The sequence below is a fragment of the Taudactylus pleione genome, unplaced genomic scaffold (genome assembly GCF_031769625.1).
Source record: "Taudactylus pleione unplaced genomic scaffold, aTauple2 ptg000609l, whole genome shotgun sequence".
Lineage (NCBI taxonomy): Eukaryota > Metazoa > Chordata > Amphibia > Anura > Myobatrachidae > Taudactylus > Taudactylus pleione.
In genome coordinates, this window is record NW_028285011.1 from 6,152,817 (window position 1) to 6,172,132 (window position 19,316).

At 44.3% G+C, this 19,316-nt stretch overlaps 1 protein-coding gene across 1 annotated transcript in view; it reads left to right on the top strand.

The window, feature by feature from the left end:
* The first annotated feature begins 2,364 nt into the window (after positions 1-2,364).
* LOC148480604 (uncharacterized) overlaps positions 2,365-19,316 on the top strand; it is a 33,896-nt gene continuing 16,944 nt past the window's right edge. The window contains exons 1-6 of the mRNA XM_088454026.1: positions 2,365-2,442; positions 13,688-13,820; positions 14,105-14,198; positions 15,151-15,230; positions 15,426-15,529; positions 16,053-16,212. Coding sequence (XP_088310152.1) covers positions 15,183-15,230; positions 15,426-15,529; positions 16,053-16,212 — 312 coding nt within the window. The 5' untranslated portion in view covers positions 2,365-2,442; positions 13,688-13,820; positions 14,105-14,198; positions 15,151-15,182. The remainder of the gene's footprint in view (positions 2,443-13,687; positions 13,821-14,104; positions 14,199-15,150; positions 15,231-15,425; positions 15,530-16,052; positions 16,213-19,316) is intronic.

Consider the following 19,316-nt stretch of genomic DNA (forward strand, 5'->3'; position numbering starts at 1 on the left):
TGCTGTAATGTCATTCATCTCCAGGCATGGCTAAGTAATATGTATGTATGAGGTAGCGCTATGAGCACGACAACAGTAGGAAGTGATGGGACTGGTTTCATTCTCTGTCTTTTTATGTATTAGGGAAGAGATTCCTGAGGGAACAGGTTATGGGGACATGTCAGGCTCCCAGAGCTGTGGTGACAGCCATATGCAGGACATCCCTAACCATTCTACCATTCTGCCGGGTATCACTCCATCTTCCCCTCAGGAGGAAGATAATGTGGTGGGTGGCCTGAAGGTAAGAGAAGGCAAATATTAATGAGAAATAATGAGGATATAGGCTTGTTACTGTCACCTGCAACACATGTATAAACCTGATACATTGTGATCACTATACTGTTATTTCTCTCCCTTTACCATGTGTTACAGCTTACTATATGGCCTGATTCATAGTTAGGAGCAAATAAAATATGGAGCAATTTGCATATTGGCAAAACCATGTTGTAGTGCAGGTGGGGCGGGTTTATGATGTGCAGAGAGATTTATAATTAGGAAGAGGTGTCTCCTACAGATGTGTCCATATATACATCTATCCTCCATGCGCTACAAGTCGCGCCTCATATAACGTTGGAGCTCTGTGTGCCTCGGTAGCGCTGAGCGCCTTTTGTGTGACTCTTTACCTTCAAATACATCTTATTCACACAGAGATGTGACTAGATAGCACAAGCAGCTTCTGCTGATTACAATGATATGCAGCATGCCTATGTTCTCTGTGCCTCTGTGGGTGTATGTACATGTGTAACGCTATGTTACAGTGTCAGTGGCTGGTGTGATTAGAAGGGCTGTGTAATACACAAGGAGGCTAGATGTATGAGGACACATCTGTAGCTTAATGTTAATGTCAGTGTAATAACTGCTGTCCGTTGTTTGCTCACTACAGGCAGAATCAGTCTGTATTTTCCCTGCTAGTAAATAAATAAATACATTTGCACCCGATGCATTGTAACATGGTTTATTTCAGGAATTGCCCCAATTTTACTTTATTTTATTTTGCTTATAACTCTGAAATAGGATCTGTGGAGTTATATAATAGTGTCCGAGTTTCAGAAACTGAGCGATTCCGGCGACCTTGGCTACAAATGTAAAGTGGCAATAATTTAGAATTCAAAACCAGGCTGGAATTGCCATTTACATTATTTCCACTTTAAACCTGTAGATGAGATCACCAGAATTGTGCTGCGTCTGGAAACTCAGACCCTATTTTGTACCCACTGTGGGGTCTATTTAGTAACCTTATACAAGGCTTTTCTCCAGCATTTTAGATGGAGAAAGCCTAAAATATAGAGAAATATTGTTTGTCTATATTTAGTTTAGAGAAAACTGCGGATAAATCTATGATTCTCCGCCATTTGCTTGTGCAGTTCCCATAGGTGACAATGGGGCTATACATTAACACTATCTATATTGCTGAGAGAAGTGATGCTTCTCCCAAATACATAATACCTTCCCTAGATGGGCCATGTCTCCTGTCACTGGGGAAGAGCAGGGAGGAGACATTTCTCTTCCTGCTTTCGCCATCAGGACCCACTCTGTGCATGTGCCAGGTCAGATTTATGTTGCCTTTATCGCATGGTCTGTCCCGGCAGATTTTGCATATTTTACTAAATAAACCCTTAAATGTCCTCTCTAACCCTGTATGTTTAGGCATCTCTTATCTTCTGCAACATAAACTATAGGTGCAGCTCTTTATTTCCCCCATAATCTGTGTTATCCTACTCCCTACTCTCTACTGCCCACATTTTCCCATTCTATGCTTCTTACTTTACTTTCCCTCATTTTACCTCTAACCAGCACCAGGAGGATATCCATGCTATGGATGGGAAAATCAATGATAGCAGGAAGGATTCATATAATCCAGCCATTCACACCAAGGCTGGTAAGAAATAATCTATTTACTCATCATAAAGGGAGAGTACAAAGTAAGGAAGGTGTAGGAGAGGGGAGAGAATCCCCACAAGTAGTGTTACCATTGCTTCCTTGGTTTCCCTCTGTGGGAGGAAGGAGCCTATATAGTAGTAATTTCCCCACATTATAATAATTACACATAGGGATGAATTTCCCATATGAAAGATACCTGCTCATGTCATAAATATTAAACTGTAAAAAAGTTACAGACATGCAACCCAGCATGACTCCTCCATCCACCCGCCTCTCACATGTGCACATACATATATAGATATAACCTGCCTAATTGCCCCAGCCTTTTTGCCCTCCCAAAGAACTTTCCATGATGCACTGTAGCATAAGGATCAGTAGGCATACCCTGAGCATGCTACCTGACTAATGATGTTATATAAAACTTACTTACCTCTACTTCCAGCTGATGACACCAAGAACCTTCCCGAGCTACAGATGAAGCCGTACTGGTGGCTTCGTGACCTGGAAGAGGAGATAAAACCGGTGAGACATTGACCTTTCTCTCAGCCTCAGCTGATCCATTCTACACCTCTAACCCTCACAGTACTTAGCTACTCTAACTATATATAGTCTCTTCTGATTTACCAATCCCTTCTTCCTCCTATCTCCACTGTTTGTGAGTTATCACTGACTTTCCTACAATTCTGTGTATTACTCACATACTGCTGCTTTCAGCAGGAACAGTTACAGGAAGACCTGGGCCCAGCAGTGAGTCAGAGGTCAGCAAGCGGTGACCATGCAGAGAACACCATTGTTAGGAAGCTACAGCTGGGTCACTTAAGGTGAGAGAGGAGGTCAGGAGCACATAGTCTCTATGTATTACTATGACAGGTAGAGAGGAGAACTATGTAGTGAATTTGAAAAGTGAAGTAAGAAACAGGAAAGCGATAACGAAACTTAGAAGACATAATAGTGAAAGCTAAGGACAGATATTGGGCTGGGAAGAAGTATGTGAGAGAATGAAGAGAGTAGGAGAAGCCTTAAGGTGGGTGTACAGACTAGGACGACAGCTCGGCAGTCCTAGGAAAGAGATAATGAAAATTAGAAGACCCCATCAAATGATAAATGGTCAGGTAACCATGGAGAAACGCTAGTTTTCTCATATTTAGATTATCGGGCCATTCATCATCAGGGGTCCCAAATGCATGGCCGCAACTAGGGGGACGTGGGCGGGATAGGGGTGCACGAGCCCCTGGTGAAGAATTTAAGGGGGTGTGCATGCCGCCGTGGGTGTCCGGGCGGCAACAGGTGTGGATTTGAAGCCGCACACCCACCCCTTCAGTCAGCCATTCGCAGCCGTTGAGAGACCCAGTGCCTTTCACTGTCATCCTAATGTGGCTGCTTGTGGTGCAGGTAGCGAGCTGATTGGAGCAGGCAGACCGGCAGCCAACCAGCAGCAGCTGCCGGTCCATGAACTCCCATTGGCTCGCAACTGGCGCCTCATTAGAAAGATGGCAGCAAGCGCTGTGTCTCTTAAGTCACGACTGCAGGCAGCTAACTGCAGGGCTCGCGTGTGGCTTCATATGCACATATCCTGGGCTGCTGTGAGAGGAGGGCATAATGGTGAGAGTGACATTACTGTGTGCAGGGTGTGAGGGTGCAGAAAGAAGGCAGCAAACTGTGTTGTATTACCATGTATAATTTTGGCAGGCATTGTTAGTGAAATGATAAAAGCATTGGGTTCACAGCTCTGAATTCACATAGCTGCAAATTATCGCTGGGCATTACTGTGTGTGCCATAATGATGTGAGGGTAATTACTGTGTGTGACATAATGGTGCAAGGGGCATTACTGTGTGTGGCATAATGGGGAGGCGCCAAATGACTGCCTTGCCCCGGGAGACAAAACTCCTAGTTTTGTCCCTGCCAAATGGACCACCTGATATTCAGCAAACTCTGAAAACTGAAAGTTTGCGGAGTTTGCTTGCTAGAACAAGCGCCATCTTTAGTTCTTGGATCCCTGCTCCTTCCTTCTCACTACCCCCCTGGTTGCTTTGCACATTCATAGCCACGCCGACGAGGGAGAGGTAAGTAACACAGCTATTATATTTCAGAGCAGCTGTCCCCGCACAGGAGCAATGATGATTGCTCCGATGTAAAGTCTCCCCCGCTGCAGGTTGGATACTGGGGCTTGGAAGAAGTATGTAAGCGAATGAAGCCATAGATATACATTGGGAAAGTCACTAAACACAGCTTTTCTTCCCAAATGTTAAGGTTTCACGTTAACTTTATTAACATCTAATGGTAAGGTGCAGTCTACATCATTAGGTGCGGAATGGGTATGATATACCGCCAGCCGCATGGTCGGCGGTTCGATTCCCGTCAGCGGCAGCCCGACAGGAGCAGAGTGCGAAGCAGCGGAAGCCCGACAGCGCTGGAAATCCCGATCGTGGATAGGTAAGTATAGACTAACCTAACCCTCCTTAGGGGTGCCTAACCCTCTCCCCCCCTAGCCTAACCCTAATCCTCCCGGGGGGATGCCTAACCCTAAGTCCCCCCCGGGAGCCCTAAACCTAACCCCCCCCGTGGCTGTCCGCTCGCGGCGCCCGGCATCACTACGATCGTGATGCCGGGCGCCGGTCTCCCGGCGTCGGGGAAATGCGGGCGTCTACATCCAGACGCCCGGCATTTCACCCATGCCGGGATAAGACAGTCGGGAAGCCGGCAGCCGGGATTTAGGCAGCTGGCTTCCCGATTGCTTCCCTTAGGTGCATATGTTTTGGCTCCCAGTATCTGACACAGAGGCAGATATAATACACACATTACAATTGTATATGTAAAAGCTATCCATTATGGAGAAAATATAAATAGTAAATAATACGAATTAGCTCCTACTATCACCATAAAAAGAAAAACTTGTAGGAAAGAGGAACCTGGAGGGAGGAGAAAATCTTCCTGGACAGTTTTTACCACTGCATCTGAGAACTCAGGGCCCGATTCACTACGGATCGCTATTCTGCTTAGACGCACGGACTGCAGTTGCTAATATCAGCGGTGATATTTAAATGTTTGCTCAAAGTGATCCTGGAAATATTTTGAACGTGGCCTCATCTAGGCTGAACCAAATCAACTGTAGGTGGAAGCACAACAAAAGTAGATGGAGTTGGTAAGACTTTTTCCCATATAGTATGAAAAATAAATAAATGTAGTCTCTGCCTAGCTGTTACAAGCAGCACTCACCACTATGTGCAGGCAGTCCAAAGAGCCCAGGGCACAGGCAGGGTTCCAGGGAGTCATCTGCTGTCATATTGTTCTGCTCAGGCTCAGCAGATAGACTGAGCTCACCAGCTTCTTTGGTCCACCACCTTTGTGTCATCAAGGTGCTGTGGTGGCCCCTCCTCTCTGTGAGGTCAAAGAGGTTCTGTACACAGGTGAGATCTCTACTACCTTATATCACCTCTGTACTGATGACACAGGTCTGCTCCTTATTTAATGGAGATCCACCCAGCAACCTGGGCTTGATTATTACAAGTCTACCCTACCTTGGTTTTCCATGTCTGAAGTGCTCCAGTGTATCCCGACTTTCTGCTTGATTCTTGACCGAATTCCAGTTCTTTTCCTTTTCTATACCATGCCTGAAGATATTGATATCTGTGTACTAAACTTAACTGTTGATCACGAATTTGCTACACTTGTCTGTAGTGCGCCTGGTGATATCTGATAACCACTTACCAAATCTTGCCGCTGACCATGAGATTGCTATAATTCTTTTCTGTACCACGCTTGGAGAAACTTGCTACTTGTGTACTAGTTCAGTAATTTCCATGAAACTATCTATACCCAAAACTTAAGAGCATACTAGTAGCTAGAGATGAGCGGGTTCGGTTCTCAGAGAACCGAACCCACCCGAACTTTCAATTCCGAGCCGAGATCAGAGTCGGCTCGGGTTTTCCCGCCTGACTTGGATCTCAAAACGAGGCAGTAGGGTCTGTCTACTGTTGTCACTTGTGTCAGGGGCTGGCTGCTCAATGTCCATAGGGGCTTGCTGTTGTTATTAGGCGCAAGGCTGGCTGTTCTGCTGTGTTCTCTAGGGTGTGCTCACTGCTCTGTCCATCAGGGGTGCTTTTCATCTTCACCCCCAGTGTGAAAAAATAAATAAATTTTTCTGCATGTGTGCGTGTTAGCCACACTTATCAGCAACGTAACTGCGCAGGGGAGCTGACTGTCATTTATCAAGGGGCTGCTGCCTTGTTCAGGCGTTCTCCCCCCCAACTGCCCAAATTTTTTAATCACTCAATAAAAGTGTTTTTTTCTGTGTGTGTGTGCGTGTTAGCCACACTTATCACCAGCAACGTAGCTGCGCAGGGGTGCTGCCTGTGTTGTTTATCAAAGGGCTGCTGCCTCAGTCAGGGGTGCTCTTCCCCAGTTTTAAAAAATATATCTATTCTTTGTGTAGTTGTGTGTGTTAGCCGCAACTTAGCTGCGCTATAATTGATTGGTCACACTGCTGCAATACCGCAGTGAGTATGGAGGACAGGAGAGCAGAATCCACATGCCAGTTTTGTAGCTGCCGGCAGCAGTCACGATAACTATGCAAGGCCGTCAACGTCATCTATGAACGTCGATGCACCAGGTCTTAAGTCAGGCCATGTAAAATCAGCTTTTAATCTGTTAATGAAAAAAAGATCTAAAGCTAAGTTAGCTTTAGAGAAACAAAAAATTGGCAATATGCCATTCACTACATGAAGTGGCAAGGAAAGGATAAGGCCTTGGCCTTTTGTTTATGACTGGTGGTTCTAGTTGTGATGATTTAAGGCTTTCTGCTTGTAGGAGAGGTAAAAAATTTTTTTTTTTAATTGTTAAGACGAGTTGGACACCGGAACCACCTGTGTGCTCCGAAAAGTCACAGATCCCCGAGTAGAGTCCAAGTGTGTCTGCGGTTGCCATGTGTAAGCCTGACCTTTCTAATACTGTACTTGAAGAGGATCCTCCTTCCACTATTTGTGTGCCCTCTGCAATGTGGGGATGAGCAGCACAAGTCAGCATGCTTACATAGAAATCGAGGATGCTTCTGTGGAATTGCACCAGGAGGATATTTACGTAGTTGGCGATAAAAACAAGGATGATGAGGATGTTGATGATGATGAGCATGTTGATGGTGAGGATGTTTGTGTAAAAACTGTAAATCAGGCAACAGTTGTTGCCCATGGTGGGAAAAATCCCATTGTTGCCATGCCTGGGCAAAGGACCAAAAAATCCACTTCTCATGTGTGGAATTATTTCCACCCAAATCCAGACAACTTTTGCCAAGCCATTTGTAACCGTTGCCATGTAACAGTGAGTAGAGGTGAGAACCTTAACCATCTAGGAACCTCCTCCCTGTTACGTCACTTGCAGCGCATTCATCAAATTGGAAAGGGTATTTCAAATTCTGAAACTGGGGACAAGAAACCAAACAACAATCAGTCCAGTGTCATCTAGCTGCTCCCTTCTATCTGGATCCAAGCCCCTGCAATCTCCAGCACCAACACCTGCATCATCATCATCAACATCCTCATTTGTGATTGGAAGTAGTCCTGCATCCAATTCCATAAGAATGAATGACTCCTCTCCTATCCATGGTTCCTCAGAAGAATCCTTGAGTGCTACGCCTGTTGCTGCTGCTGGGGGTGGATCTTTATCCCAGAAAGGGACCAAGAAGACCACTATTAATAGTAATTTAAAAATACAATTGACTATTAAACAGTGCTTTGATAGAGGAAGTAAGTATAACAGCTGTCACCCAGTTTCACAGCGGATTACTGATGCCATGACGGCTGTGCTAGTTAGTATTAGATGGTGAAATAATAGAAAATGAGGATGATAGTGTGGAGGAAGTGCAAAAGGAGGATGAAAGGGAAATTTATGTCCTATCTGACACTAATGAGGATGTTGATGATGAGGGTGTTGTTTGCGTAAATCAGCCACCAGTGGCAGCAGTTCTTACTTAAGATAAAAAGAAAGCCAGAAAAGCCATGTCTTGGGTGTGGAATTATTTTAATCTAAATTCTGACAACAGTTGTGAAGGCATCTGTTCCATTTGTAAAGCCAAAGTTTGCAGAGGAAGGGACGTTAACCATCTAGGCACCTCCTGCCTGTTACATCATTTGCAGCGAATTCATGCAATTTGTTTAACAAAATTATAATAATTTGTAAATTAATAACAAGCAGTCCAGTATCAGCTACCAGCAGTTTGGCCCAGCACATGCAATCTCCACCACCAACACCCTCATCATCAGCCTCCTCTTTAATAACTGAAGGTAGTCCTTCCAAGGAATGTTTTGTGGAGGCCCATACAAACCAAGCAGTTCAGCCACAAAAGTGTCAATCTTAGTCGCTAAAGTGCTTGGTTTTTTAAACTGTGCATGTCCTTTTTAATATCCCACATAAGAGTGTGTGGGAGGGACAATTCCATGTTGCACCTCTTTTCTTTACATTTTGGGGCATTGTCGACTGACATTATTATAGTTTATTAAACAGCCATCCTGTCTGCCACTGCTGTCTGGCAATGTTTCATAGATTTCCTACATTTTTTTAAACTGCCTTTGTTCATTTGTTCCGCTGCTCTGTTGCTTACTTTAGTCAGCCAGCTCGCTGCAGCCTTTGGCCTATATTGGTGAAAAATAGTGAAATCAATATAGTGAGCTGTGAGGTGGTTAAAAATGCATGGAAATGTCTGAAAATGATTGTTATTAAGGTTAATAATACTGTAGGAACAAAAACAGGGCCAAATTATGTGGTTTTAGCTGTTTATATAATTTTATGGAAAAAATATAGATCCAAAACACGAGGTCGGTGCACATCTCTACTAGTAGCATATGATGCAGAACGCAACATATTGACCACCATCAGTGGTGTACCTAGTATCTATAATAGGTGCAGGGTGTGTGGTGCACATGGGCTGACACCCTGCACCCATGATCTTCAATACTTATCTCTCTAAGGTCCCCTTTTCCTGCATTTTGCACATGCAATGTAGAAAAATTACATGAAAAAAGGCCACTGCTCTATTTTCACAAAGAGCTATGTATGCACAGCGCCAGAGTCTACTCACTTCTGCTGCAAGCAAGAGAGGAGGTAGCCCATTTGGACACTGCACATGGGCCCCTTCCTCTCTTAATATACTCCTTATTATTATTTATTATTATCCTTTATTTATATGGTGCCACAAAGGTTCTGCAGCGCCTTTCACAGTACATAAATGAGCACAGAAGAAAAACAGTTACTAGTAATACAAAACAATGCAGGACAAGGACATGGTTTATAAACATAGCTGCATAACACAAGCAGCAGGACATGAGCAACCAGGTGTTAGGTGCCGTTGTGGGGAGTTAGGAGTAAATGATACTATACGTAGGGGGAGGAGAAGCACATGAAGGATGAGGGCCCTGCTCGTGAGAGCTTACATTCTAAAGGGGAAGGGCAGACAGACAAGGGCAACACACATGTGGTAGATAGTGAGGAAGGAGCATGGAGCAGTGGGTTAGGATAAGTGCTGCGGAATGTGTGTGTTTAAGATTACCTGATGTTATGTAAAAATTAAGTCCTTCATACATCTATCTCTATGACAGAAAATATTGTTTATGTGTTATTTAAATGAGAGATGTATAAAATAAAGTTGTAGCACTTTAATGATTGTGTGTTACATTTTAGCATCTATATACAGCCTGACAAAAAATGCAGCTATTATGGGACTGTCCTGCCATCCTAATACAGTAGTGACTACTTTAGTCCCAGCTGCTGGGTGCTATGCCATGCTCCTGTGAGTGGGTGCTTCTCATATACTAGACCCACTCACAAATGGGTGCAGCCATACATGCGGTGGTCCCACAGGATGTTGCAGTACCCGGGCCCAGAATTTCTCTTGGCAGCCCTGGAGGTGACAGGCAGAACCAAGTGGGCATAGTGGTGGGGTAACAAGGCCATGGAGGGAGGGAGGTGGTTGAGAGTGGAGGGACAGGAAAGGTGGGGGAAAGAAGCAGAGGGTTGGAAGGGAGACTGATGAGAGAAAAAAGGGGGAACAGCAAGCAGAGGAGACAAGAGGGGGAGGATAGGGGTGGATAAAGTAGAGGATTATGTGGATATAGAATATGGGGGTTGTTTGAAGTAAGGATGTTCATGTTGTGGACAAGGTAATAAGTGAGATGAAAACTGGAGTGGAGGCTGTGTGATATAGAGACAGTGTGGATTAAAGTTGTTAAATGTTCAAAAATACATGTAAAAGAACAGTGCTACCCCTGACTTCTTTACAATACAGAGAGCATTTTGGTGACTATTATACAATTGTAAGAATTGTTATACAATATAGGGAGAATCCTAGTGACCTCCCTACAAGACACAGAGCATCCTACTGACTGTCATACAATACAGATAGCATCCTAGTGGCCTGCATACATTGCAGATAGCATCCTAGTGACCTCCATGCAAAATAAATAGCATCATAGTGACCCTCATAAAATACAGATAGCATCCCTGTGACCTCCATACAATACAGATAGTAACCAAGTTACCTCCTTACAATAAAGAAAGCATTCTATTGACTATCATTCAGGGTACAGAACCTAGTGACCACCATACAATACCACAGTGTTTCCCTACTCTAGTCCTCAGGGACCCCTAACAGTGCATCTCCTAATTGGTGCACAGGTGTATTCATTACTGGCTTACACATTTTAAAAGATCCACTTGTGTAGCTAATTATTTAAATTGAGATACTGAGATCTGTAAAACATGTAACTGTAGGGATCCATGGAGACTGGAGTTGGAAAACACTGCAACATAGAGAGCATCCAATGTGCTGCCATACATTTAGAGAATTATTGTGACGGCTATACAATACAGAGAGCATCCTAGTAATTTCCATGAAACACAGATTCCATGGTCATCCACATTTTCCTCTCGTCACACATTGTGCCAGTTCATGAGCCCTCATATTGATTTTCTCCCATATTATGGGGCCCATTACTATGGAGGGTATGGCCTAAAAACAACAAAAAAAAACTATTTGCAGCTGCGCTGTGTGCTGGGGAGGGGGATTCTGTAAGCCTCTCATCCCAGCACAAATCCTGGGGAGGGGGCATGATCAGTGTGGTCGCTCCCCCCACTGGCAGAAAAGTGAAGACTGCGACAGTCTCCCTGGTCTCCCACTGCAGAGCAGCACACAGCAACACATTCTGGGCTGCTGACAGGTAAGAGGGAGGGGGGCGACATTGGGCCCCCACACCAGGCTCCTATAACAAGCCCGGGTAATATTAGTACCCACCCCTCCCCCTCTCCGCGCCTCTGTCTGTATTAATTCTTATATCATGCCTGCCTATATGTTCACCTCAAATCATGTCACCAGCTCTCTATTGTCTGTAATCCATATCATGTCTCCCCTGTATTGTTGCTCCCAACACCTTTCCTCCACATATTATATGTGCTCTTTTGTTTTGTCACGGTTTAAGATGATGATTTTCAAGGTGCCGCGAAATCTGAACCTATTAGTGATCCTTTCTTTGATTTCCAATGTGGGTATGCAAAATCAGCACACACACTGTGGCAGCAACAATGTCTGCCACTACTGGTAAATACTGTATGCTGTAATTATGGAAAGCATCTTAGAAAACACCATTTACCTTATAGCGGGTGGCTTCAAGTCTTTGGACCAGGTGATGGATTCCCAGGCTTATAAGAAAGTGTATACTTGTTATCCATGCACCATGCCAAATAAATTGTCCCTCGTATCTGCAGAGTCTGCAATAGTCAGCAAGGCTCTTGTAGATCTCACTTGTCGTCTTACGACTAAGATGAGGACATTTTTATCTCACAAGACTTAAATACTTCACAGCCACTGTCAGCAATGACTGTCTGTTATTGTCTTTTCACTAATGGGACCACCCACTATAAGGCAGAAGCAGCCTAATTGGTCTTCACAGACGAGCCAACGGGTTACTTTTTTTTTTTTTTATAAATAGGAGGAATATAATTTTTTTTTATGTTAATTATTGACAAGTTTCAAGCAATCCCATGATGTCATGGGTATCATCGGCCTACTAGCAAATCTCCCAGTAAGGTCTGCCAATAAATATACATATTCAGGGTTATACAGCAACATGTAACTTTATTTACAGAAGCATTCATTCACTAAATAAAAGACACACACACGGCAATGTTATGCTTGATAACATATGTTTTTTATTTTTTTAAGCCATCTATATCAGTTTTGGAGCAAAATGTAACCTATGTCCCACTAGATGTAATTATTCCATACCTACCTTATCTAGCCTCTGGTGAGATCTAGAGGAGGTTCAGGTGGGTGGGGCAGAGGCATGGCACTACAAATTTTGCCACCATCGCCTACCCCCCCACCCCCCCACCCCATTGTGATGCCGTGATGTACTGTATCATGTTGTCAACAGTGGCCCTGCCCACTTTTTCCTGGTTAATTTAAAATAAATGAAACAGATAAACATAAAGATAAACATAAACCCAATACCACCACCTCCACACTGCATATTGGAGGCATGGCCAAATGTGATCAGGGCCAAGGAGGCTTAGTGACATGTCTACAGAGGAGCAAAATGTTCAACCTTGTTCTGCAGAATATTTTCCTTACTCCATCAGAACTTATTTATTATGTTATGTATTTCACATCTCTCCAAAATGTCCTGTTCTACTAGAAAACGCTACACATGTTGTGGTAACTTTGCTTATCTCTAGGCATAACTTAGTAATAAGCAAAAGTATGAAAGATTCCAGCATGCAGGGGTGTTGGGGGGCAACATAAAATCGCTGACACCCCTGCCTCCATGCAACGAGGCCCCCACCTCCCTCCGACTTACCTGTTGCCCGGGCATGCAGGGACTGGAGCGGTGGCTGCAGACGGTCAGGGGCTGTGCTTTATAGCAATAGGCTGCACGGCCCCTGCACTGCACGGAGGAAAAGGTGTAATGTGCAGCGTTATAACTTAAGGACCACACATTACATCTCCTCCTCCTACATGCAGTGCAGGGGCCGTGCAGCCTATTGCTATAAAGGACAGCCCCTGACCGCCTGCGGCCACCGTGCCTTTCTAATATTGTAAGGGGATGAGTCGACCCCTTGCCCCCCTCCCCCCCCGTTCAGACGCCCATGCCAGCATGTATAAGGTGGAGCTATGAAGATAATGACTGTGGGCCTGATTCAGCAAGGAACGCAGTTGCTAATACGCACACAATGTGCTGATTATTGCGTACTGTGCATGCATCGCAGTGTGCGTTTACGAACTAGCCATTGCCATCGGGACTGCGATTGCAGTGACTATGCAGACCCATCGCAAAGAGTGATTGACAGGAAGTGCCATTTGTGGGTGGTGACAGGGGGGGGGGGGGTCGGCTGAACACAGGTGCGCCAGTGCGTTTGAGCGCCGTTGCAGGGGTGTGCATAAATTAGCCACTTGCGATGCCCTACGCAGCCTAAGGCTTGATAGCGTGCATGGGAGTTAGCAATTTCTGAGGAAGGTCAGGGCTTGTGCAAGTGTGGGTGAGGCAGCGATGGTACTCCATTGTACTGATGTTTTCACAGTCTTGCTAAACATTACGGATGTGTGCAAGATAAAGTGGGCATCCTTATGTAGTGCAGTGACAGCATTGCAATCACAAAGGATTAGCATACTATCACAGTGAGACTGCGTGTGTAATCGCTATTGCATTCTCAGTTACGTACCGCAGTGAATCTGGTCCTGTGTGAGATGTTAGGACTGGTTTGATCCTCTGTGTCTTGTTTATTAGGGAAACAATTCCTGAGCCCACGGTTTATGGGGGTAACTGCACAGAGAACACCAATTACCGCTCTAACACCAGGCTACTGGATATCACTCCCTCTGCCCCTTTGGAGGAGGATAATGTGCTGGGTAACCTGAAGGTAAGAGAAAGGAAACATGAGTGATATAATGGGGATATAGGCATCTTACATGTATAACTCTGTTACATTTGATCACTATAATATTTGTTCCTGTCCCTTTACCATATTTCTCTTGGTCACTATATGTCCTTTCTTACCCTGCTTTTAGGGCATCTCCTATTACTGTAACATAGAGCTACAGCTATTTATTCCCCCATAGCCTGTGTTATCCTACTCATGTCTCTCTACTGTGCACATTTTCCCTTTCTATGCTTCTTATTATACTTTATGTTACATGTAACCAGCAGCAGCAGAGACAGGGGTATATCCAAGGTTCTCATGGGAATATCTATGAGAGCAGGAAGGATTCATATATCCCAGCCATTTACACCAAGACTGGTAAGAAAATCTATTATTTACTCATCATAGGAATGTTGTAGGAGATGGGAATGTTGAGGGGGAAGAATATATTCTCTAACATTTACACACAGTTGGTGACTTTATAGAGGCCCCTCTGGGAGCGGGCAGCCACTTTGGCAATGTGCGCTGTGAAGTGGGCATTATGAGGGGTGTGATGCTGCAGTCGCATCATGGTGGCTCCACCCTTCGCTATACAATACCGTGATTACTGGCACTGTGCACCAGGTGGTGTTGCCACACTGATGCAATTCAGAACAAAATGCATCAAAGACCACCCATGTCACTCAGGAAGTGGGCAGCCTTATGGGCAACTTCCTGGAGACTTACCCATTCTTCTGGGCATTCGGTAGAGCCACCTGAGATTCAGGAGTCTCCCTGATGATCCTGGAGAGTAGACAAGTATAATCAAACAATTGTAGAAGAGTTGAAAATAGTTGCAACCCATCATGACTCCTCACCACCACACCCTCCCACACACACATGTACATATAGAAACATACATACATATGGGGGTGGGTAAGGGTTACCGGCAGCCGGGATCTCGACAGGGTTAACATACCGACACTTGTTGGTTGGTATGCTAACCCTAACCTCTCCCCCCTAGTGCCTGAGCCTAACTTCCCCCTCTAGTGCCTGAGCCTAACGTCCCCCTCCCCACACCCTAAACCTAACCCCGCATCCTAACCGTAACACTCCCTCTAACCCCCGATACTTACCTTCAGGATTCCGGCACCGGTATTTAGACCATCGGCATCCCATCAGCCGAGATGCTGACTACATCCCATACATATGACATACCTAATTGTCCCAGCCTTTTTACTCCCACAAAGTACATTCCATGTTATAATATAGCATTTGGATCAGTAGGCATACCCTGAGCATGCTACCCGACTAATGATGTTATATAAAACTTATTTACCTCTCCTTCCAGTTGATGACACCAAGAACCTTCCTGAGCTACAGATGAAGCCGTACTGGTGGCTTCGTGACCAGAAAGAGGAGATAAAACCGGTGAGACATTGGCCTCTCTCTCAGCCTCAGCTGATCCATTCTACACCTCTAACCCTCACAGTACTTAGCTACTCTTACTTTATATAGTCTCTTCTGATTTACCAATCCCTTCTTCCTCATATCTCCACTATATGTGAGTTATCACTGACTTTCATACAATTCTGTGTATTACTCACATACTGCTGCTTTCAACAGGAACAGATACAGGAAGACCTGGGCCCAGCAGTGAGTCAGAGGTCAGTAAGTGGTGACCATGCAGAGAACACCATTGTTAGGAAGCTACAGCTGGGTCACTTAAGGTGAGAGAGGAGGCCAGGAGCACAGAGTCTCTATGTATTACTATGCTAGGTACAGAGGGGAAGAGGTGCAGCAGGTTTTGGCTTTGAGTATCTGATACAGAGGCCGATATTATACAGAAGTTGCAAATTATATTTGGCCCAACCGCCTACAATGTAATGCGGCAATTTGAGGCTTATTGTGTGGACAGCAGCCCTGTCCATTTCTGACTGGTTTATTTTAAATAAATAAAACAGGAGATCAAGAGCCAAATCCCACCACTACCACACTGCAAATTGTAGGCATGGCCATAGCCGATCAGTCCATTGACAGGGAGGGTTACCGTGTGGCTAGAGAGGAGCAAAATGTACAAACCTGTTCTGCAGAATATTTTCTTTACTCCATCAGAATTTATTTATGTTATTATTTATTTCACAGCCTCCCTGAAACGGACTGTTCTGCTGCAAACCTCTGCTCATCTCTAGGAGGATGGCGACTGTGAAGTGTTGGGACTAATTTGAACCTCTGTGTCTTTATATTTATTAGGGAAACAATTCCTGAGCGATCAGGTTATGAAGGCATGTCAAGCCTCCAGAGCTGGAGTACCAGCCGCGTAGAGATGATCCGTTACCGAAATTGTAGCAGGATGACTGGTTTCACTCCCTTTGCCCCTCTGGAGCCTGATAGTGTGATGGGTGGCCTGAAGGTAAGAGAGAAGAAACATTAGCAAAATAATTAGTATATAGGCCTGTTACTATCAACTGCAACACAAGTAAACACCTGTTACATTTAGATCATTATAGCAGGGTTTCCCAACCTCTGTCCTCACAGCACCCTAACTGTCCAGGGGGTATATTTACTATGGTTCGATTTTAATTTCTGTTCGATTTTGCATTCGATTTTGGTTAAATTTGTTATGAAGGGATTTAATAAAGGCAAAAATCGAATGTCATATCAAACAGAAAAAGGAATTTGAAATGAAATCAATTTCTGAAAAACATGGGTGTTTTCACATAGAGGACAATAGGATCCCTTCATTTACTAACATTTGTAGATCGGATGAAAATCAAACTTGGAGCCGCGGGGGGGGGGGCGGCGGTTGTGTATCTTTTTGTGCTGTGTGGATGCATAATTAAGTAATAAGTCTTTCAGTCAGTGTGTGTTTGAAGTAAGTGGTGTCAGTGTTTGTGTCAGTAAGTGGTGTCAGTGTCAGTCAGTGTGTGTGTGTGTGTTAGTAAGTGGCGTAGGAGGTGTCTGTGTAGGTAAGTGGTATCTGTGTCATTCAGCGGTGTACGTCAGTGTGTCAGTAAGTGTGTCTGCATCAGTGTCAGTAAGGGGTCTGTGTCAGAAAGTGGTATATGTCAGTAAGGGTTGCCCATGTCAGTAAGGCAATGTGAGCGTGTGTGTGTGCACGTGCGTGCAGCTACTATATGGGGGCAGTGTGTGTGTGCATCTACAGTATGAGGGTCGTGTGTGTGTGGTTATGGGGGCAATGAGTGTGTGCGCAGCTATGGGGGCAGTGTGTGTATGTGTGTAAAATTGCATGCAGTTGAAGAAGTCCAGGTAATGTAGGTGAGTATGTGTGAGTGTGTATGTATGTATTAAAACTATACTGTCACTCTGTGTATGTATTGTGTTCAATTAAACATTTAGTTACGGGTGAACTACAGGTACCAGTGGGCCCTTAATGCCCTGCATGCTTGTACTTGTGGTTCTCCAAGTATCAGCATGCAGGGGAGGCTTGCTGGGACCTGCAGTTCTACTCGTAAAAACAATGTTTACTATTCTCTTTTTACACTACACTTACACTATCAACCCCCCACCCACAGGTGACGGGCATAGCCCCGGGCTATCAGCCTAGGCCTGGGGTGCCCTGGCAAGGGGGACCCCTTTATTGGTAAATTTTATTTACTGTGATACTAATTAAGTCACCTGTGCTCAAGCATGGATATCATTAAACCAGACTGTAATGATGGAGTTTGGGAACCTCTGCCCTAGACTAGGGATCCGGTCACAATCCTGGCAAAGGGGATGCCGGAGCTTAGAATACTGGTGCAGGAATCCCAACACCTGTCAGAATCCCGACCACCGGCATCCCGACTGCCAGCATCCGAAGTAAATGTGAATCGGAAATCTACAGTGCGCCCACAAGCAGCCCTTCCCCACTATATCACACAAGGCTCACCTAGTCCTTAAAGAACACAATATGTAAAAAATTATGGCTAAAGTGGAAAACAAAGCGCTAGACATATAAATAAAAATAATGAGAATCACTCGTCACACCAATATTCATAGAGACTTTTCTGAACGTATCACATATACTTAATGTTCATGTGTCCAGAAATAATGGATATTTATCCGTTATGTTCCTTCCGTCCTGATGCAGGGATAACCTTTTCCTTATAGATTCCTCTGTTTCTATTTTTCTTTCAGGTAAGTTTAAACCGGAAAAAGAAGAGATCAAAATAAAAGCTCATGGACCAATATACACTTTGAGTTTTAGATTCAGTCAAATTAAATTTTCACTCCCAAATTCTATTATATCCCTTGAGGTGGCGTACCAAAACTCACAGAGATCTATATCGTGTTGTGGATATTAAGGTATCTTTTCCTCACATTCCTTCACACACTTATAGTATAAATTCAATTAAAATTCACTTCCAAGATATACTATATCCCAGAAGGTGGCATACCAAAACTCACAAAAATCAGTATTATGCTGTGGATATAAAGGTATCTTTTCCTCACACCTCTTCACCCAACAGGATAGAGAGCCTTCACCGTCACCGTACGTATCAACGTACCTCACTTACATCAGATAGATGTCCATTACTGCACATAAAGGTATCTTTCACACTATCAAATTAGCCGTTCCTGGATATTTTGTTCTTCTGCAATATGCCAGACGCGGGACTTTAACCATATAGGTAGCATGAAAAAAATGCAGGATTTTCCTTAGCCACCAGTTTTAAAAAATCCTTTATTCCAACATATAAATTATAAAACACTACAATGGGAACAGAAAGACACACCTGACCTTTTGTAAAAAGATGTTATAAAGTCCGGACATCAGGTCAGGAACATCCCCAAGTCACATCCAAATAAAAGACACTGGTCCTCCCCACCAAGGTAAGTAGCGGGGTCGGGTTAGGCACCAGTGGCGTGTGGTGAGGTCAGTGGCTGGTGAGGCAATGGCTAGTATCAGAGCCAGATTTTACACACACACATAGTACATGGACCCGCAAGAGTTACTGTAATCCACCATTCAATTGGCAGGTTGCACAATAACATACATTCCCCTGTATCTCATCAGAATTTACAGCACAGGAATACACAAAGCCAACAGCACAATAACTAGAAATACATTCACCTGTATCTGAACAACTCAGGATTATTGAATTTTGCAACAGGTGGTTATACTCATGTAATGAATCTCATTTAATCCAGTTAAGACCTAACACTAAAACATATTTAAATATGTTGTACAGGGCTTCAGTTTACCTAATAGCGGGTGCGGTGCTATTAAGTTAATGGAAGACCTGGACATAAAAATAGTCACTTAGTGAGTAGTGATAGTGAGTGTATTAAACTAAACACTCACATGCTGCCTGCCTGGTCACTGCAGACTGACACTGACACTCTCCCATTCACAGAGTACAGCACTGACAGTGACAGCCGGATACAGTCACTGGCAGTGCTGGATCTGCCCAGTCACATCTGCCTCACTGATAGGGTTGTGCTCTAATGTGGGCTGAAAGCACGTTCCTGTCAATGAGGCACTTGTATAGGTGCCGCTTCTCCTGATTTGTT